The sequence below is a fragment of the Protopterus annectens genome, chromosome 4.part0 (genome assembly GCF_019279795.1).
Source record: "Protopterus annectens isolate FY-2018-M chromosome 4.part0, PAN1.0, whole genome shotgun sequence".
Classification (NCBI taxonomy): Eukaryota; Metazoa; Chordata; order Ceratodontiformes; family Protopteridae; genus Protopterus; species Protopterus annectens.
Window position 1 is genome coordinate 951,756,471 of NC_056733.1, and position 21,897 is coordinate 951,778,367.

Consider the following 21,897-nt stretch of genomic DNA (forward strand, 5'->3'; position numbering starts at 1 on the left):
AATGGACTGAACTGTCACCATTCGGAACTTTGCCTTCTTTACGAACAAATTAAAAAGAAGCGAGAGTAGGTTCCGAATCCTCTTTGTCCGGTCGGGACCTCCTGGATGACACTTTTGCAGTAGATTTAGAATTTCTGCTACTTCTAACTCCCTCTGTGTGGAACGTTGGGGAATCTCTTTTGCCTCTCCGGCGGAGGAAGAGAGGGAATAACATGGTCTTCGGATATAATCCTTAGCACCCACTTGTTTCGTTATACTGGTCCAGGGAGTAGGGTGGAGAAAAAAATGACAGACTGCTTCCAGAGATTAGCAGTCAGGAAGTGCTTCAGAAGCACAGGTAGGGCTATCAGAAAAGGTTCCTCTGAAGCCCTCATTCTGTGGACCCCTTCTGCCCCTGGGGCGACATCCCCCATTGAAACTTCCTCCTCTGCCCCTAGAGGAAGACTCTGGGCTTAGATCTTGGGAAGACCTCTGGGATTTATGGAACCAGGTTCTCTTTCCACTGCGCTGTTTAAAAAAGGTGCGCTGTGGAGGGGAGAATTTGACCCCGACGACAGACAAGGTATTCCTTTCTTGCTTGCTGCAGGTTAGGGTCTCAGACAGATGGCCCATAAAGCAAGAATCCATCAAAGGGGCCATTAAAGGATGTCAAAGGGCTACATGAAATCTTACAGCCTCATCCAGGCATGTGTCTGAATAGCACCTTCCATGGAATGGGAAATTAGCCTATGTAAGAACTGGAAAGGCAAGTCTCGTCAGTCGGGGGAAAACCTTCTTGAAGTCCTCAGTCAACATGGTCTCTGCCAGATTGACTGACAGCTCTTTCACTAGTTCCCTCTGCAAATGAGGGAAGTGTGCCAGGTAGTTCGATGCTCTCAGCACAAAAGTTGCAGAGGAGTAAACAGGCTTACCAAACCTGTCCATCGCTCTGAACTCCTTGTTCGGAGGATGGACAGTGGAGCTATTTTCTGCTAGCTCCTTTTTGGTAGCTGCTGCCACAACCATGGTATCCACTGGAATACCCTTGGTCCAACATGGTTTGCCCTTGGGGGTACATAGGAATTTGTCCAGGCGCTTGGGGATCGGTTCAATCAATTACAGCTCCTTCCAGGCCCAACTGGATACCAAGTTCACAAGCTCATCTGCCAGGGGAACCACCCAAGATGAAGACAGGGTAGTCCAGAAAGCCTCCAAAACTATGGATTCCTCAGAGGATGCAGGCTGGGCTGACCAACCACCTCTTTGTTGCAGGATCTCTAAAAATGTCTCCAAAGGAGACGTTCTCCGGTGGTGATCTGGAGGATCCTTCCCCTTCATTGAAGTCTGTGTCCTTGGTGACCGATTCCAAGGGGAAGTCAATGTGCCTCCTTTTGCACGTCCTCTTACAAGAAATCTCCTCTGTGGGATTTTCAAGGAGATCTTGGAAGAGGTGGCGGCTCCCTTTGGGGAAAGTGTTTGGAGGACAGTCTGAACGGGTTGACTTGGGACAGAGGAATGACAGGCTCAAGTCTCTGATCCGAGGGAAGTCGATGGGATGGGTTGCAGCTGAGAGAGACTGGACCCCTATGACTAGGAGAAAAACCTTTCTACCACTTGAAATGCCAAGGGAGCCAGTGAATCCCTCCCCAGTTCCACAGGAGCGGACGCTGCAGAAGAGAGGGCTGGGATCCCCAAACCCTGGGTCCCTGGTAGACTCGGCCTCGAACTGTCCGGAATCAAAGCACCGAGGGGAATAGACTGCTCTGACAAAACAGAAGTCAAACGCCTCTCCCCCAGATCTGACAGGACATCCAGGATCACAGACCCACTGCGATCTGAAGTGAAGGGAGCAGAGGAGGTCAAGGCAACGGTCAGAGCAGAGGAAAGAAAACTCTTTACACTCTACTCCAGATTTCCGCTGGCTGTGATAGAGACTCCAAATCCAAGGGACTGATCAGAGAAGGTGACTGGACTTGGGGAGAGACACACTCGCAGAACCCATAGGGGACGTCGTAGAGAAGACTCCCTGGTGTATCAGAGTCTTGAGAATCTTCCTAACCATCCTGTCCACATCAGCCTCCAAAAGACTCCTAGAAGACCTGGACAAAGCCACTGATGGGGGGCTGGAGTGACTAGTGGGAGTCTGCTGCAGCCCAAGGGAAGGGGCTGACTTGATACCCAGTACCAGCATGGGACCCCTCATTGTAGGATCCATAGACGTAGGATCCAATGTGGGGGAAGCAGCTTCAGAGAACTTGAAATCAAGTACAGACTCAATGGATCCATAGAGTGGTTCAGATCCAATGGAGCAGAAATAGGTCTAAGATAGGAGGGCCTCATAACCTTGGCTCTGAAGATGCCCCTGAGGATTTTTGATAATGCTTCTTGGAGTCAGTGGACCCAGCAACGCTCTTGGATGGGGGTCCATGGAACCAGGAGTGGGTAAAAGGCCCTTTAGAATCTGCTTGCTTCTGGAGTTGGCTATAGCCCTGGGAGTGAAACTCTCACAAACAGAGCAGGCTCATAGGAGATGCTCCAGATAGTAGAGACACACAGAATGTGCATCGGAATGCAGGAAAGTATGGCTGCATTCAGAGCTCCTTTTGAAGCCACAGGGTTTCTTAGCCATGAAAATACACACCATACAACACACAAGGAAAATGTGGGAAGATAACCCACGTAAAAATCAACGGTACACAGCCAACTAAACTAAGTCAATACAACTGTTTACTACTACTATTTTTTTTTTTAATACAATTCCATAAAAAATAAGGGAGAGCCAACTAACTGCTACCTAGAGTGCAGGAAGGCAAGAACAAAATGCCGTCAAGGCAAGGGAAAAAGCTAAACACCACACAAGAAAACAGGAGGGGAGGAAGGTAAGCTAGAACAATAAAAATAAAGAGAAAGCCACTTATCTGAAGGGAAAAAACAAAATAAAACAGTAAATCCAGTAGACTGATCGAGACTAAGCGGCCACCTCTGACTCTGCTGGCAACAAACGAGATCTGAGGAGGTTGGCTGAATGCAGGGTATTGGGAGAAGTGGGAGGAGCTAAAGACTTGGATCCTATTCTGAAGAAAAGTGGCAGAGTCGGATCCATAACCCATACGTGAAGCGGAATGAGAGAGACATAACCCGTACGTGAAGCAGAATGAGAGAGACATAACCCGTACGTGAAGAGGAATGAGAGAGACATAACCCGTACGGGAAGAGGAATGAGAGAGACATAACCCGTACGGGAAGAGGAATGAGAGAGACATAACCCGCACGTGAAGAGGGATGAGAGAGACATAACCCGTACGTGAAGCGGAATGAGAGAGACATAACCCGTACGTGAAGAGGGATGAGAGAGACATAACCCGTACGTGAAGAGGGATGAGAGAGACATAACCCGTACGTGAAGAGGGATGAGAGAGACATAACCCGTACGTGAAGAGGGATGAGAGAGACATAACCCGTACGTGAAGAGGGATGAGAGAGACATAACCCGTACGTGAAGAGGAATGAGAGACATAACCCGTACGTGAGGAGGGATGAGAGCGACATAACCCGCACGTGAAGAGGAATGAGAGAGACATAACTCGTACGTGAAGAGGAATGAAAGAGACATCAGATGTTGCCCTCAGAAGCAAGGCTGGACAGAAGCTTCTCCCTTTCGAGTCACAACGTAGTGGGGTTTACACCCAGAGATCATCATGCTCATTTTCCAAGCCAATGAGACCGTGCCAGTGTGGATCTTGGCTTGTAATATAGTGAATTCTATAGCGACTTCACACAAAATACCAGGAGTGAGATCCAAAGTGTGCAAGGAGGCTTAAAAGCAAGGCATATTTTCTTAGTGTGATGAATAAATCAAGACATTATAGTGAAAGATACACATACCTCAACTGTGGCAGTTTAAAAATATAAACAAAACTGGTGCAGAGGAGCTTCAGTAAAAACACAACAGGTCCTCCTGGTGTCAAATCCTGTAATGCTGCATTGTTACTCTGTGAAACAGTCAATGAACAAATGGGAAAAGGAAAGAACTGAAATCTGCTGGTGTGTATAATGCAAGAAATTAACTTCACAAATTCTGATGCTGCTTAACATTAAGAAATGCCATACAATTTCTGAAGTTGCATAACAGGAATTATGTACTTACCATAACCTGGCATCTGTTACTCTAAGTCATTCATCACTACAGGGTCTTGGATCAGCTATCGGATCCGAGCCAGAAAAATACTACAAACGGATCCATGGTTCTAGCTCCTCCCTTTCCCAAGATGCCCTGCCACCCTCTGACCCCCAGATCGAGTTTGCTGCAATGAGCTTCAATACTACTTCCATACGAATGGAGGGAAACTCCAACTTCCTCCCTGATGTGTACGGTAGGGAGATGGAGGAAGGGTAAGATGTGATGAATGATGACACAGGATAACACAAATGCCAAGTTATGGTAAGTACATAACTCCTAATCTGGCGTTACCCAAGTCATCACTCATCATATACAGGGTCAGAGTCCCCAGTCACCAACAACGCTGGGAGGCATCAAGAAAGGACATGAACCATGGAGCCAGAGGAAGCCCTGCTCCTAGAAACCATATCAAGGTTGTAGTGAGAAATAAATGTGCGAGGGTTAGACCAAATGGCAGCAGCACAAATGTCAACAAAATCTTGCTCCAAAGGCTGAAGAAGTTGCTACAGACCTAGTAGAAACAGCTTTAACATTTCTTAGTACCTTGAGGAGATTAAGATCATAGAGATGCAGGTAGACATCCATTTAGTAATGGTGACCTTGGAAACTGCAAGGCCGCGTTTGTTACGGGAAAAAGCCACAAAGGGCTGGTCTGACATACGAAAACCTTTTGTCCTATGCAGACAGAACTGTAATTGTCACTGAACATCCAAGGTATGTAGGACATACTCCCCTTTGTTAGAAAAGTTGTGAAACTGAACCTGAATACATTTTAAAAACAATTCAGATGCAGTCTTGGGCAAGGAGGAGGGGGTCCTCCTAAGAGAAACTCTGTCCTTGTGAAAAATCAAGTAAGGAGCAGTGATGGTGAGAGCTTGCAATTCGAAGACCCTTCTAGCTGAGGTAATAGCCACCAGGAAGGCCATACTGCAGGACAGGAACTTGAGGTCGCAGGAACTAGCAGGCTCAAAAGGACACCTAGTCAAGAGACTGCAAAACTAACATGAGGGCCCAAGGAGGCAAAAGGACCTTAATTGGAGGCCAAAGCAGAAAATCCCCTTTCATAAATGCTTTACAAAGCCAGGATGAAAAGGTACAGTCAGAGCTCACAAGAAAATTGGAAATCCCTTCCAAATGAACCTTGACAGTGGAAAAACTTGCTCCTGCTTGGAAAAGGGAGGACAAAAAAAATTCTGACACTGAAGCCGAAAAGGGGTCCAGATTCTTGCTCTTAAACCAGATTGAAAACCTTTTCCACTTACTACTGTATACCTTTCTAGTGAAAGGTTTCTGGGAGGCAAGAATGATGCATTGAATGCTGGACACTAGCCTGGACCATTTTATAATCAATGGAACTGGAGAAACCATGTGGGTTAGGTTAAGAGACTGAAGGTTTGGGAGAGGAAGGCCCGGCGGATGGGAAATCAGATCCTGACTGGGATCCAGTACCCATGGCAGATACTTCAAATGAGACCAGATGAAGGGGAACCATGGCTAATGATGCCAGAAAGGTGCAATGAGGATAAGAGATGTCCTAAGGCGTAGAGCTTTCAGCAGAACCTTGGGTATCAAGGGAAGAGGAAGGTAGGCATAAAGGAGACCCGGAGAACAATTGTGAACTATAGCATCCCTTGGTGGCTCCCCCAAGGAGGGATTCAGGGCGAAGTACCTGCTGCATTTGTGGTTGGCTGGGGAGGCAAAAAGGCTGCAGCATGCTCTACTCCAACGGGCAAAAATCTGCTTCACCACCTAAGGATTGAAGGACCACTTGTGAGGACTCGAGATACATCTGCAGAGTCCGTCAGCCAACACACTGGAATCCCCGGATATGTGCATTGCAATGAAGAAGCAGTCAGAGGACATTTCCCATTCTCACACTCTCATGGCCTGTCTGCACAACTGGTAAAGAACATGTTCCCCCCTGTTTGCTGATGTACCAGATGACTGACATGTCTGTCTGAACTACAATCATCCCTAGAGGGAGGCAGTCTTGGAAGGCCTGCAATGATAGGAACTGCTCTCATCTATAGAACGTTTATAAGCAACTTTGTCTCTACTGGGGACCACATACCTTGGAGTGTCTTCATCTGAAAATGCCCACCCCAACAGGGAGGCGTCCATGGTCACTGTGGGTGATGGGAGAGAAAGGCCTGCCTATAGTGAGATCATGAGACTGAAGCCACCACAGTAAGTGATGCTTGCACACAGGCATCAGTTTTACGGTCACAGGGGATGAAGCAAGGCTGACCATGAGACAGCTAAAAATCCATTGCAACACTCATGTGGTACCTGGCCAGGGGAATGACATGAACCTCTGGGACCATCAATCCTAGAGCCCAAAGAACCAGGTAATCAGAGGGGCATGACAGGTCTAAAATCTGAGTGACCTGCTCCCATATCAGCTGAATTTTATGCTAGGGTAAGGCTGCAATCTCTGAAACTGAATCTAACTGAACTCCTTTCAATTCCAAATGCTGAGTGAGGATCAGCTTGGAATTTGGCAGGTTGACCGTTATCTGCAACTGACTGAAGAGGAAGAGAACATACTGAACTGCCTGTATCAGTCAATGCTTTGAAGAAGCCATGAGGAGCCAATCTTTGAGGTACGGAAAGAACTGGAACCCCTGCAGTCGCAGGTGAGCTACTACCACTGCCATACATCTGCTAAACACCCGGGGAGCTGTGGAGAGATCGAAGAGTAGGACTCTGAACTGATGAAGATTGGCTCCCAATCAGAAGCGAGCAAGTTTCCTGGAATGCCTCTCTATTCTCATGTGATACTGAGCATCTTGGAGATTCACAGAGCACACCCAATCATCCATGCAAAAAAGTGGCAGAATGGACTGAGCATTGACCATATGGAACTGACCACCCAATCATCCATGCAAAAAAGTGGCAGAATGGACTGAGCACTGACCATATGGAACTTTGACTTCATTGAAAGACTGAGCTCGCCAAAATCCAGAATAGGATGTAGATCCCAGTCTTTTATGGTACCAAAAAGTAGCAAGAGTTAGTGCCGGATCCTCTTTGTCCTGCTGGGACCTCTTGGATTGCTCTTTTTAGAAGTTGTTAAACGTCTTTGAAGGACAACTCCCTCTGACTGGGTGGAACATCTGGGAGACGATACCTTACTGGAGGGGATTACAAAAAGGGAATGAAATAGCCCCCGGAAACAATACTTACCCACTGATCGGACGTGATGCTTATCCAGGCTTGTAGGCGTAGGGAAATTCGACCACCAACGGCCTACAGGAGCACTGCCTCAGATAAAGGTTCCCTGGAGCCCTGATTTTGTGGACCCCCCTACCTCGAGGGCATTGTAGTCCACTGAAACCTCTCCCCCTGCCTCTGGAAGAGGATTCATCAGGAGCATCCTGAAAGGGAGACTGTACCTTATGGAAACGCATCTTCCTAGTTCCTTTTGGGTCTTACAGAAGAACCTCTGAGGAGCTAAAAGCTTGATCCTGACTGCAGACAGTCATCGTCCCTTCCTGCTCGCTGTGGGTTAAAGTGCCCTTCATGTAAGGGCCAAAAACAGTGGAACCATCGAAGGGGGAATTGGCAAAGGACGCCTTGAACAATTCTGCAAACACAAACACAACCAGGCATAACATCTCAAAGCAATGCCTCTGCCAGCTGCCCAAGAAGTAACTACCACCGCATTGGAATCTAACCTCATCAAGGAATTCGCAAGGGAAGTCAGAGTGGATAGCTTGGGAGACACCTTCTTGAGGTCTTCCATCAGCAACAATTCTGTAAAGGAAGTGGAAAGCTCTTGGACCAAATCCCTTTGGAGGCAGACAAAATCTGCTAAATAATTTGTTGCTCTCAGTCCAAAGGCAGCTGAGGCATACACCTGCTTCCCAAAACGGTCTAACGTTTGGACTCCATGTTTGAGGGCTGGACCTTGGAGCTCTCCTAGCTCCTTTTACGTGGTGGCGGCAACTGCAATGGCATCGACTGGAACTCCTTTGCTCCAGAAAGAACGGTCTGCAGGAGGACTCAAAATTGTCAGCCGTTTTTCGAACAGGCTCCACTGTGTCCGGTTCATTTCAGGCCCTGCTGGCAATCAGATCCACTAACTTGTCATCAGGTGTGGGGGGGGGGGAGAGAATAGTAAGGGGGACAACCAGGAGACAGACAAGCCCATCTCAAAGGCTTTCAGAAATATGGACTCCTCTGAAGATGGGAGGGGGGGGGGAGATACCATCTGCTTTTTGTTTCAAAAGCCAAGGATGTCTCCAAAGGAGACATCAGGCGGAGGATCTGGAAGGACCCCATTCTCCTTCCTCAAGGTCTGTATTCTCAGTGAGGGGATTCTGCAAGGGGGGGGCCCCAAGTGCCTCCTTTTGCACTTTCTCTTACGATGAACCTCCTCCATTGGGAGCTCCAGGGAGGACTTGGAAGAAACGGACTCCCAAAGGGGAGGAAACCCCCTGAAGGCTCAATCGGGAGGGCTTACCCTGGACAAGACAGGAGGCTTTGCCAGCTGAAGTAGAGAGGCAGGGAGTGACCTAGAAGTGAAGCAGAGGAAACTCCAGGCCTGGAGAAGGTCCTCTCTACCACCCAGAAAACTAAGGGGCTGGAAGCTGCCCCCCCCCACCCCCATCCAAGACAGAAGTCCCCCAGAGAGGAGGAGCATTGTCCAGAAACACCACCACAACCCCTGGATGATACCAGCTCGGCACTACCAAAAGCTGGAGCTCCGAGGGGAAGGTACCAGTTTTGAGAAGAATGGACCAGATCACCTCCCACCCCTCCACGGAGCTGGCGTCAACCACTTCTGTAAAGGGCTCACCCCCTTCCAAGGGAGGGGGAATAGAGTAAGCCTGGGACCCCGATGGGGTCAAGAAAGGGGAATACTTGGCTTCACAGGAATGTGACTGCAGGCATCCTGGTCCATAGAATCCAAGGCGACCAGGGTAGGATGAGGAGGAAAGAGAAACTGGGAGGGGCTTCCCCCTAGCCACATGGACAGGAGAAGCTAGGAGCCCCAACTCTATTTAGGCCTTCAGGAAGCTCAATGCCCTGTCCATGTCTGATGGCACTTGACTCCTAGAAGATCTAGAGGAGTAAAAGGAGTTAACAGACTTGGAGAGAGATCTCCTCAACCTACTTCCACATTCTGGGGAACAGATTTGATGTCTCAGTCGACTGGGACCCCCATTTAGAGGTACAAGGGACAGTAACCTGTTCCATTATTATAATCTAGTCTGACAACCGTGTCAGATTCCAAAGGCTTATCCGGCACAGCAAACACTGGTCAGATCTGAGGCTTGCCTGACCATAGATGGGCCCCTGATCCAAAGAAGACCTGGATCTGGAAAGACTGCTCCGCAGCTCTCAGCTCCAAAGACCTCAGATCCAAGATGGACCAGGCTTGACTCTGATCCGATGGCCACGGTTTCTTAAAGGGAGCTGGCTGAAGAGAAGGGGGTCTTCCTCTTCAGAACAGAAGAGGAAGCCTTCGAGGGGGAAACAAAAGGTCACCTTTGGACCAGACCCTTCGGCAGAAGTTTGTTGCGATGCTCCGGCAACACCCTGTAGTTAAATGCGGCACAAAGGTTGCATTCAACCTCAAGGTGCGGAGCGCCAAAGCAATATACACACTCCTTGTGCATGTCAGAATAAGGCATTTTCTGACCGAACGAGGAGCACTTCATAAAACCGTCTGGTTTATCAGGTATAATCTAACTAGGTCGATAAACTACACTACAATCCTAAGAAAACAACAAGCACAGCCCTAAATGGCTACCAGAAAGAGGGCACCAAAACCCCCCAAAACACTAAGAAAACCTGAACTACAGGAAAGGAAGTAAAAATTACAAAAAGCACTACACTAACACTACACTAGGACTAGAATTAAGAACGAGAAAAACGGCACTATCTGCACAGGATACATGGCAAACTATCTGGGGGTCAGAAAGCAGCAGGACATCATGGGAGGGGGAGGACTAGAGCCTTGGATCAGCCGGTAGTATTTTGTCAGCTTGGATCAGCTATCGGATCAAAGACCCTGCAGTGATGAATGATGACTCTGATAACATCAGATCTGCTCCCATAGTTACACCTTTAGCAAGAAGCTAGAGTACTCAATGTGTACATTGCTAAGAAACCATACAGTTTAAATGCAAGACTGCAGTGTGTGTGCATAAACAACCATTTGCAAATTCTACAAGCAGACATCCTAAAAAATAAACATGCAGACAAACTGCATTCTGTGCTCATAACCTACCCGCCATTATGTCATCAAGAGTATCTGTAAGTGTTTGTGCTGGAGTGGCGACCATTAGTCCGTCAGATGCCGGCGTCAACAGCCCCGGCCCAAGCCCAGCAATCTGCTGCTGTCCTAACATGTGCTGATTCGTTAACACAGTTTGCAGTGCTTGTAAGTCAGGCGCACTTGTTCCAGTACATACAGCGCTTTTAGAGAAATCTGGAGACTGCACTGCTGGCAGGGCCTGAAATGGGACAACACCATTTTGTACAGCAGCAGAGATTAACAGTTGCTGTTGCCGTTCTTCCCGAGGTAAGATGGTGTCCACCTCTGGTAACTTTGGAAAATCCTCTTCTGGCAGGCTTGCACCTCTGTGAGGACAGGGCTGTTGAAGCTGCAGGGATGCGTCTTTCTGACCTTTGGCCTCCAAGTATTCTTTGGTAAACTGCTGTTGCGTTTTCAGCTGCAGCTGCCTTTCTACCTTCTGCAGCTCCTTCAGAATTTTCTTCTTTTTCTGCACTTGCTCCTCCCTGCTCTTTTTGAGTTCCTCTATTTTGTCTTTGTTAAGGGGCTCACCCTGAATAAGTTCCAAAGACTCTATCTGCGCCTTTTCAATAGCACTAATTCTCTGTCCCAGTTCGTTAAGTTTCCCTTCAGTTTCTTCCACAATACATTCCAAAGGCTGGTACTGATAGAAATGGGGCACATGTTCCTGATCAGCTACCTGAAGAGAACCTTGTCGCTGCTTTGACGTACCTAAACATAAAAACAGCACAATGTAACAGACCCACACAACATCCTTTCTACATCACCAACTGCAGTAACAAATCTAAAATGTACGACTATGCATCCCAACCTCACCTCTAACTTCATGTACTTTTGAGCCATTAGCCACAATACCCAACTGTCAGCTTTTTGTTTTCTAATTACAATATAAAACCTAGCCTGATGTCCTCAGTGTAAGTGTAATAAAAGAAAAGGCAAGCAAAGTACTGTTCCTTAAAAAAATAAAGGAAAAACATGCAGACATAATGTTAATAACTAGGGGAAAATGCTATACCAATACAGCAGAAAGTTTAATGAGAAGTAAATTGCAAAAGACAACCAAAATGCCAAACAAAAATGCAAACAACCTGCATTCCCTTTTAGTTCTGCTTCCAAGCACTACACCATGACATTAGGACTGAGACAATGCCAAAGAGCAGCAAGATTCAAGAGATGAACATAAGTCACCTGACTCGGAGCAAGTCAAGATGACAACTCACTATGCAAGATGAAGCAGACGCGTCCCAGCATATTTCATACACAAGGTAAAGCAGGTACATCTTAACATGTTAGTCACTTACCAAGCTAAAGGGACCACTACACCTGAAAGATTTCATAATCAAAGACAGTACCCTGAATTGTACTCATTGCCATAGGAAAATTGCAAGTAACTCACCATAATATAACTCTAAGAAATTCGCTGTAATACATGTTTGAAGGGGGATCACCACTGCAGTAACCATAACCATACTGGGGTACCTGCTGCAGAACTTCTTCAACATAGTTTTCCTTGGAAGTCAGCACATCATCGGTATAAAGTTAAATCCTCCTGTGTTATCCTGATGTCTTTGTCAAAGAAGCCGCAAAAAGGATCTCTGCATCCAACTCCTGGGGCCACTCTTAGCTAAAGAACTCCTGCCATGAGTCACTCTCCACACTTCTTTCCGTCAGGTGCAAGAATAGGTTCATACGTTCATAAGAACGTACTAGGCTAGCTCCCCTGTGAGCCACATAGAGCCTAGGCAATTTTCCCATTCAAATGTGAGAATCAAATGCTGTACTTTGTGTCCAAGTTAACACCTTAACCACTACTCCAACCCCCAACCCCTTGAATAATGTACAATTTTTTTTCTCCCAAAGCCATTTGGACCCAATGAGGCTGGACCCTTATTTAAAGGTGGGAATGGAAGTAATCAGGAGAGGTGAACTAGTACCTGCCCTATCTTAACCCTAGGATATCTAACCCAGAAACAGAAGGTGGCTATTACAACACTGACTCCACCAGAACATCTACTGCTAAGGTTAAGTTATTTACAAAAGTGTGCTACGTTCTTTGCATGACTCACTGAAGCAGCTGCAACCATTGGGATAATTACAGCAGCTATGAACTGATGGATGTTTGCTCAATGTACAGATGCAGACTGCCTTGAGTCTAGAAGAAATGTTTAGCCTGCAGTTTTTTGAAAATGTGTGCTTCAAGGTCGATGTGTCTGTTAACCGGAATGACCTGGGTGCTTACCCCTCTGAGACACACTGCAGCATTTACAGTGTGACCATGGATGCCCTTTCCCTTCCTTGTTAGCTGCAAAAGACAACCAGCTGACCATAGTTGTTTTTTATTCTACCCATGTAGCATTTCAGCTGCCTATGCATGTCAGGAGGAGGAGCAATTCTCTCAACATTTATTTTCTGGATTAGAAAAGACAGGGAAGTGTTTAAACTGGCTTCAAGGTACTTAAGCAGTCACAATGGGCATGAAGGAAGACCCTAATCTTGTGAAAGTTCAGGAAAGCTGATCTGCATTAAGGTCCTTCTAACAATTAAATGTTAATAGAAGATCTGGCTTTCTAGACAAAAATCGGAGGAGTGTGGCAACAGCTGGTTTTATGCAGAACTTATTTTATTTTACATTTGTTAACCGGGAAATTCTGACTGGACCAGGTCCATTTTCAGCAAAGGCCCGGGGAGAAAAGCTCTGGCAAGTACATCCAGCATACTACACAAAACAGGTTACATCATGTATGCGGAGCATAGCAACATAAGAAAAACACTCCAGGTAAAAGAAAATATAGAATATAGGTCAAAGACTATGTCAGTTACAGTACATCCAGCATAATACACAAAACAGGTTTCAAGTATGCTGAGCATAGTAATATATCAAGAAATTAATAAAAAAACTCCAGATAAAGAAGATATAGAACACAGGTAAAAAGACAATGTCAGTTATACATAGGTAAGAGAAGAAAATATATCCCGTAAGATTCTACAGTTAAAATACCCTTTCAGATTACCAAGCCTACAGGGGATCAGAGATCCAGCATGTGATCAGAGAGGAGTTTGGGAAGTTAATAGCAGTGTGGGTAGGGTTATGTGATACAAAGGGCATAACCAGGTACTAAGATAGGATTTGAGGGAGTTTTTGAATGTGGAGGGGGCAGTGGACACAGATGGGGGAAAAGTTCCATTTTCTGGCAGCGGTGTGGGATTAGAGCACTTATTGTTAGCCTTGGTGATCGAGAGGAGAGATTTTTCCCTAGATCTTAAGTACCTGTTCGCAGTACAGACAGTAAGTAGGTTGGATAATGAGGGGGTCTTTTCAGGATATTTGAGAAGATTGTAGGCTGTGCTCAGCTGGTGATAGTAGCTGTGGTAGCTCAAGCTATTTTAGTTCTTTTAGTGCAGTACAGTGATGGGTTCTACAGGTTGAGTTAGTAACAAACTTGGCTATTTTAATTGTAGCATGATTCAAGTTTGTCTAGGTCACAGTGTCTGATTTGGGTAAAGATTGGTGCTGCGTATAACAGAATTGAGAGGAGGTGGCTTTGTGCAAAAGTGACTCTTGCTTTTTGTGTGAGAAAGGACTTATGCCTGTATAGGGAGCCTAGCTTTCTGTGTACTAGTTTTATGGTATGCGAGATGTGCACATCAAAGTGCAGATTAATGTCCTTCAATGCCCAGAACTTTGGTGTGGTTAGAAGAGGAGATGGTGGTGCCGTCCTTAGATGCTATGGTAAAGGAGAGGGGGGGCGGTTTGATCTATTAGGGGTAAATAGTAGCAGTTTTGTCTTTTTGGGATTGAGAATTAGTTGGATACCGGATATCCATTTTTCTACTTAGTTAAAGGTATCTTGAGTGAGTGTATGTATGGTGGTGAGGGATGAGGCAGGGCAGATCAGGGTTGGATCATCCGCATATTGTATGAGTGTGGCATGTTGTTTAGAGCTATTGCGGTTGTGAAAATAGAAAACAACAGTGGGCCCAGTATAGAGCCCTGTGGGATTCCTATGGTGGTTAGAAGTTGTGGAGACAGAGTTCCTTTCCACTGGACTGGTTGTTACCTGTCAGGTAGGTAGCTCCTGAACCAGGCTATAGTAGAGGAGGTGAAGGATAACGATGTTAGTAAGTCTAGTACGATGGAGTGGGAGACCATATCAAGTGCTTTAGAGGTGTCTAGGAAAATGGCTGATACAGGTTTGTTATTACTGTGAAGGTTTATATGATTAGTGAATGATAGTGATGTTAGTGAGTCTAGTAGGATGGAGTGGGAGACCATATCAAATGCTTTAGAAAGGTCTAGGAAAATGGCTGATGCATGTTTATCACTCCTGTGAAGGTTTATATAATTAGTGAAGGATAGAAGGGCTGTGGTAGTGCTGTGATGTGGACGGAAACCATGTTGTGTGGTAGACAGAGTGTGTGTTAAGAAATGTCATCACTTGCAAGTGGATGCATTTCTCAAGAATTTTGGATAGGGGGCAAAAGATGGCAATAGGTCGGTAGTTGGAGACTTTGTAAGTTACCTCCTTTATGGAGAGGAATGATGCGAGATACTTTCCAGAGTTTGGGTATGTAGGATTCAAGTATGGAGTGTGGTTGATTAGGATGCAGACAGGATATGATAGGGAGTCGCTAGCCATTTTTAGGAATGCAGCAGGTATGTTATCAGCTGCCAGTGTGGTTGGCTTTAGTTTTATAGTTGAGGTGGGCACTGGTGATAGGCTGAAAGAGGGGGTGATGTGGGATAGGTTGGGTTGTGATTGAGGTAGACTGTTTTTGGTTATTTGACTGGAGAGGGCTAAGATGGATTTAGTAAAATGGTTATTAAATTGAGAAGCTATGTCTAGGGTATTGTTAGTAGAGCTGGGTGCTGGAGTAGTGGCTTTGCCTGGCTTTAGTAGGGAGTTAATGGCATGTCAGAATTTTTGTGGATTTGAATATTTGCTTTGGGCGCTAAGAAAATAGTTTAGTTATTTTGAATTCAGCCTTGGCCTTGTTTCTAAGCTGTTGATAGTATTGCCTGGAGCTAGGGGTTTTGTCAGTTTTCCAGCCTTTATCTCTGGCTTTTAGTAAGGCTCTGGTGTCCCTACTTAGCCAGGGTGCATAGCTGACTTTAACTCTGAACTTTCTGCTGGGAGCTAGACTGTTAAGGATGTTAGAGAAGGTACTATTGAAGTAGTCTACTGCCTGGTCTAACCCAAGTGTCCATAGTGGTTCCCATTTGCAGTGGCTCAGGACAGTATTTAGGTATTGTGGGGTAAGGTTACAGTCATCTCGTACAAGTTTGTAGACTACTGGTTTGTGGTGATTTAAGTGTTTGTGGTGTAGGAAAGGTGGGGAGATGATCACTTAGGTCATCTGGGAGACAGCCTACTGTATAGTTTTGCTTGGGACAGTTGGTTAGTGTCCAGTCCAGTATGGATTCTTTGTTTTCTTATCTATTCTAGTCGGTTCTTCAATTAGTTGAGAGAACCCATATAGATTGATATGTGTAGAGGGACTGCTGGAGTTGCAGGCTGCTCATTCGGTGTTAAGGTCACCTAGTAGGATTGTTTCCTATTGTTTCCTGAGGTAGATTGTCCTTCGTCCAGTGTAGGATGTCTTCTATTATGAGCGAGTTGTTGCTTGGAGGTATGTAGCAGCATATTATATTGATATTCCTGGCGTTTCTTATGGACAGGACAGAAAATAGGACATCAGCATTTTGAAAAGTGGGTGGTGTGGTGTGCAGGAGCTGGAGGTTATGGGTGTTTTTAAAGAGAATGGCTACTCCTCCTCCTTTCCTGTTTGTTCTATCAGATCTAAGTGTATTATACCCTGGGGTGGGGGGGGTCTTCATCTTGGATACTGGGTTTAAGCCAGGTCTCTGTAATGGTGAGTACATCAGGGCTATAGTAGGCTATGAGTGCATGTAGGTCTGTTAGCTTGTTGGTAATACTTCTTATGTTGAGATTTAGAATTAGCAGGTCAGATGTTTATCTGGCTGCGAGGGGACCTGGATTTGGATGAATGTCACCAGAGGTTAACAGAGTTTGTAGGAATGTCAGTATGTGCTTTTTAATATGAATTGTTTGTGAGCTTGTTCTGTGTGTGTTTTTCTTAGTGTGGTGAGATGGTGCCATTTTTGTTGGTGAGTAATATGTAGTTGTAAGATTTATGATTGTGGGGCAGATGTAGAAGTGAGTGGGTTTGAGAAGGTGGGTTAGTGTGATAGTAGTTGTGCAGTGTTTGGTCTGTTTGTAAGGAAGTTAGGAAGGTTAGCGATAGTAGAACTAGTGATACGGGTGTGAGTGTGGGTAACATACTACTATGAGTGAGTGGTACAACTAAGATTCCTGATTGGTTGTGTGTGAGAGTGGAGGTGTGTTATCTGGGAATGTGTTGTTGGGGGGTGGGATCAGTGTGGGACGTAACTGGATTGGAGGGTGGAGGGAGGAAGGATGAGTGGGTTGGGTTAGTCGTTACGGAATTAGGGGCTGGACTGCTGGTCAGGTGATTAGGGGTTAGAATAAATGTTGATGTACTGGGGGTGGGTGGGAATTGGGGGCAGGGAGCAGAGCAGGGCTAACACTGACTCCAAGTGTTTCTTTAGGCTTTGGTAAGTATATAGTGTTAGATGAAATGGTAATATGTTAAACTGAATTGCATCTATTTTAAACTGCATGTTTGCACTAAGTTATAGACTAGGTTATGGGCACAGAGTATAATTTTTCAGGGCTATGTGTGGGAGAGCAGAGTAAATCTACAATATTCTGGGATTAAATTTGGGTTAAGAAATAACTTGGTGTCATCTTCTCTAAGACAAAATTTAACTTCCATGGAAAAGTTGCTTTTTTTCTATATGGTGTCAGAATCGCCCATCCTTTTTTCAGAAGCCATTTTACTAAAAGCAACGAGGCCAAGGGGAAGCCAATAATAGGATAAAATAGCTGATATGGAATTCACCAAGACTTAAGCCATACCCTTAACTGCAATAGATACTGCAGGAAACAATGGCATTACTGTTAAACTGGGGTCCTAATCGTCCAGGCACCATACGAAAAAAAAAAAAAGCAAACTCGGCCAGAAGACTTCTTGTAGCAGGCTTCTTAACTTCTTTATGATGTTAAACACAGTCTAAGAAAAAAAAGGTAAAAATGTGAAGCAAAGTGAAATCATTATGGCCAGTATGACTGCCCATAGGCCTGGGTGTATAAATGATCCATGAGCTGACAAAATGTTTACTTGCTAAAGCACTGCATAAAAGTTCTCCCTTGCCATCTTAACCAAGACGGAGAAATGATACTGCCTCAAGCAAAACCTTCTACCAGGTGCATTTTTGTTATCTTACTTACTTTCTGTAAAAAGGAGGGATTAAGGAAACCTGAGGAAAATCATACAAGGCAGAGACACCCAAGTAAAGCACTGCTCATGTGGCTCTCCTAGGTAAGGAAACCTGAGGAAAATCATATAAGGCAGAGACGCCCAAGTAAAGCACTGCTCATGTGGCTCTCCTAGGTAAGGAAACCTGAGGAAAATCATACAAGGCAGAGACACCCAAGTAAAGCACTGCTCATGTGGCTCTCCTAGGTAAGGAAACCTGAGGAAAATCATACAAGGCAGAGACGCCCAAGTAAAGCACTGCTCATGTGGCTCTCCTAAGTAAGGAAACCTGAGGAAAATCATACAAGGCAGAGACGCCCAAGTAAAGCGCTGCTCATGTGGCTCTCCTAAGTAGAATTTCTTTAGCCCACTGCTGCTCAGAGGAGCTAGTGGGGGGGGTCTTTCTGGTAACAATACGAACCAGGAACCAAAGGGAGCTCAAAGAGGCAAACAGAACCAGGTAATGGGTAAAGAGAAAAATTCTTGTTTAAGACTACAAATCTGTTAGTGTTGTAATCTTCAGCAAGAATTTTTCTCTCACTGACGAGCCATGTATGGGCCAGCTGGAGAAGCAGATCCTTGCCCAGCATCAACATCCAGGGAAATCCTTCTGTTCTGCTCAAATAAGCCACCTAGGAATTCTGGTAGGAAGGAATGTAAGACGACCTTAGGGTGCATGTCCAAACCAAGACTACCCTCCAAACTTTTACTAGCCAGTGTGTAAATGGAGCAAACAGAGTCTTTCCTTCCTTGTTTATGCGTCACAAAACTATAGCACTCTGCTTTCAAACTGACAATGGCAAACGCTGTCCTCTGATGTACCCTTTGCATCACTTGCTGTGTCAGGAGTCTGACTGAGCTCCTCGGTGCAAGTCTGAAGCATGAGGGCAGAGTCTGGCTCTCTAATGGATTGTTCAAAGGTAGACCCCCTGGAGTCTTCTAAACCTGATGAACCGACCAAAGTAGCTTCTGGCTTAAACAAAACAGAAAAGAAATTTTCAAACAGTGTGTGAGAATGTATGTACATGTATATGCAAGTGCAGAGACCCCCCCACACACACACACATATATATATATATATATATATATATATATAGATATATATATATATATATAAATGAGCATACTACCTGTACATAGTTATATTAACACTATTTCCTTTATTAGCAGGAACATTCATCATCTCTTTCCCAGGTCCAAAGGCATCAATGGGAGAGCCTTACAGTCATTTTCATACACTGTTATGAGATACTCGCAGACTGATTGTGAAAGTACCACTTATCACTGATACAGTGCAAGTAGCAAAGGAACAAGTATGAATGCAGTGACAAGGCCTCCATTTGGAGGAGGCTATTACAGTATGAAGCAGCCGTGGTAAACCATGACCTACTTCAACCTGAAGAACTCACTCAGTTAAACATTCGGTGCATGTAAAAGCTACAGGCAGAATTCAAGACGGCAGCCTCAGAAATAGCAAAGGTTGACATGTTGAAGGAGGCCACTTTGGGGACTGACAGCCTGACAGAATATCCTCTTACTGGAACTCCACAGGGATTCCAGTTACTACCACAGCAGATTCAGTACAGTTGTGTACACCTACCATAAATGTAAATGTTTGAGTGTATTCACTGTTGCAGTCCGGACTGTGGGACTTCATGCTGTGCTTGAGTGTATTCACTGTTGCAGTCCTGACTGTGGGATGTCCTGCTGGGAAAGTCCTCGGCCGGCTTGACTACCAAAGAATATTTTCCTCCTCTTCAGGCTGGCAGACACCCTAACCAACGTCGGTATGTCTGGGTATATAGGGAGCCAGTCTGCACTGTGAAATCATTTTTTTCCTTGCCCCTAACAGGTAGGAGCCACAAGTGAGCAGTAGGAACTGAGGAAGAAAACCCCTACAGAGAGGGGATTCCCTTGGCTACAAAAGAGATAAGTAAACTACCTAATAGACTAATAGGTTCATAGGTTCATACTAGGCTATCTGCCGTAGAGCATTTATAAGCCTAGCCAGAATGTGTTTGGCTTTCGCCACCCATTTTAAATTAATTTTGCTATGCCTTTTTTGAGGTTAGTATACTGTGCCTCTGTCTAACAGTGACACAGAAGTGATAGCCGGGGTAAACCTATGATCTCCCATCCACTCATCAAGATTCCTCTTGAAGAGAGTCAATGTGGGACTCTGCCTAACTTGGACTGGGATTTTATTCCAGAGTGAAGGGAGGCCTCTGGGTTATGAATCTGTCCCTCCAGCATGTCCTATTTATTTCAGTGCTGAGGTTCAAGTCTCTCGAGAGCATAGCTCGATAGGATTTGGATTTTCTGAGGTGCAGCATGTCCATTAATTCTGGGTTGGACATGGCTTTATACCTTCACCAAACACTACCCCTTGGCAGCTTTTTCTGGGGAAGGAAAGAAGGAAACACTGCAACAGTGAATACACTCAAATCTACATTTATGGTACAACTGTACTATGTTCTTTGTGTTTCACTGTTGCAGTCCTGACTTGTGGGAAGATTCCCAAAACTGAAAAGCGGGAGGAAGGAGATTAGGGAAAGGAGAGGATGCCCTACAGGACTGGCAGTGGCGAATCCTGCTCTGGACCTAGAAAAAGCTGCCAAGGGGTAGTGTTTGGTGAAGGTATGTACAGATGACCAGGTGGCAGCTTCAGGATGTCCTTAGTAGGGACCCCTTTTTCAAGAAGGCAGCAGAGGTTGCAGTCGCCCTAATGGAATGTGAACTGACAGCCTCGGAAGGCTTTTTGCCATAATGGCTGTAACAAAAGGTGATCCAGTGGGAAACATTTTGAGACTGTGTTTAGAAGCTGGTTTCCTTCCGAGCCACAGTCAAAGGTCACAGGAAAGGTAGTCAGATTTTCTCTAAGTTCTTCTTCTGTCAAGATAATAACGGAGCTGCCTATGCACATCCAGAGAATGAAGTATTCTTTCCCCCTTGTTCTGGGGGTTGGGAATAAAAGCAGGCAGGTGAAGGGCTTGATTTAGTAAAGCGTCAGTGACCACCTTCAGCATGAAAGAAGGGTTATTTTTGAGGGAAACCCTGTCTGGGTGGATGATGAATGGTCCTACTGCCATGCTCTGAGGGAAACCCTGTCTGGGTGGATGATGAATGGTCCTACTGCCATGCTCTGAGGGAAACCCTGTCTGGGTGGATGATGAATGGTCCTACTGCCATGCTCTGAGGGAAACCCTGTCTGGGTGGATGATGAATGGTCCTACTGCCATGCTCTGAGGGAAACCCTGTCTGGGTGGATGAGGAATGGTTCTACTGCCATGAAAGCCTGCTGTTCAAAAACCCTCCTGGCTGAGGTGATGGCCAGTAGCAAGGCACTTTTCCAAGTTAGAAACTTCAGTCGGGCAGAGACTACAGGTTTGAAAGGAGACCATGTCAAATTTTCCAGAACAAAGTTGGGTAGAATGCCTTCTGGACAGGCAGATGTAAATGACTTCCCTAAGAAACTGTCTTAACAGGTGATGGGAAATACAAGAGGAAGAGAAGATATATGGGCCAAAATGGCAGATACAGGAATTTTAATGAAGAAGTACAAAAGGACCTTTATCAACCAGACTAGCCAGGTAATCTAGAATGGTATCAATCTGGACTGAATCAGCATTGTGCTGCTGCTGGCACCAGATAGAAATTTTTTTCCACCAAGCTAAGTATGATTTCCTAGTGCTAGGCCTTCTAGATTCCTTGTGAATGTCCTGAACCTGTTTGCTTAGGTTAAGTTTGTTCCTACGTGCTGTGGAATTAGCCAAGCTGAAAAGGCTGAGTATCTACAGGTTACAGTGCACAATCCTTCAGTTGTCCTGAGTGCGAAGGTCAAGACTCTGAGGCAACAGCCAAGGACTCTTGGTTGGTTAATTTGAAAAGCAGTGGATTCCAAGTGCTGCCTGGGCCAGACTGGGACTATCAGTATTCCCTTGGGCCCTCTTCTATTATACTTTAGAAGCACTGGAGGATGGATATGGAAGGGAAAACAAATGAAGATATAGCCCAATGGAAGAAGAAAGCATCTGTTCTCCAGGCTGATTTCTGTTTGATCCTGGAACAGTATCTTTACAGTTGAGCATTTTCCTTGGTGCCGAAGAGGTCTCTG

General features: G+C 45.5%; 1 protein-coding gene across 1 annotated transcript in view; it reads right to left on the reverse strand.

Annotated features, from left to right (window-relative positions):
• LOC122799695 (ankyrin repeat and KH domain-containing protein 1-like) overlaps positions 1-21,897 on the reverse strand; it is a gene marked incomplete in the record, with an annotated part of 3,928,199 nt that overhangs the window by 1,848,310 nt on the left and 2,057,992 nt on the right. The window contains 1 exon segment of the mRNA XM_044068930.1: positions 10,398-11,135. Coding sequence (XP_043924865.1) covers positions 10,398-11,135 — 738 coding nt within the window.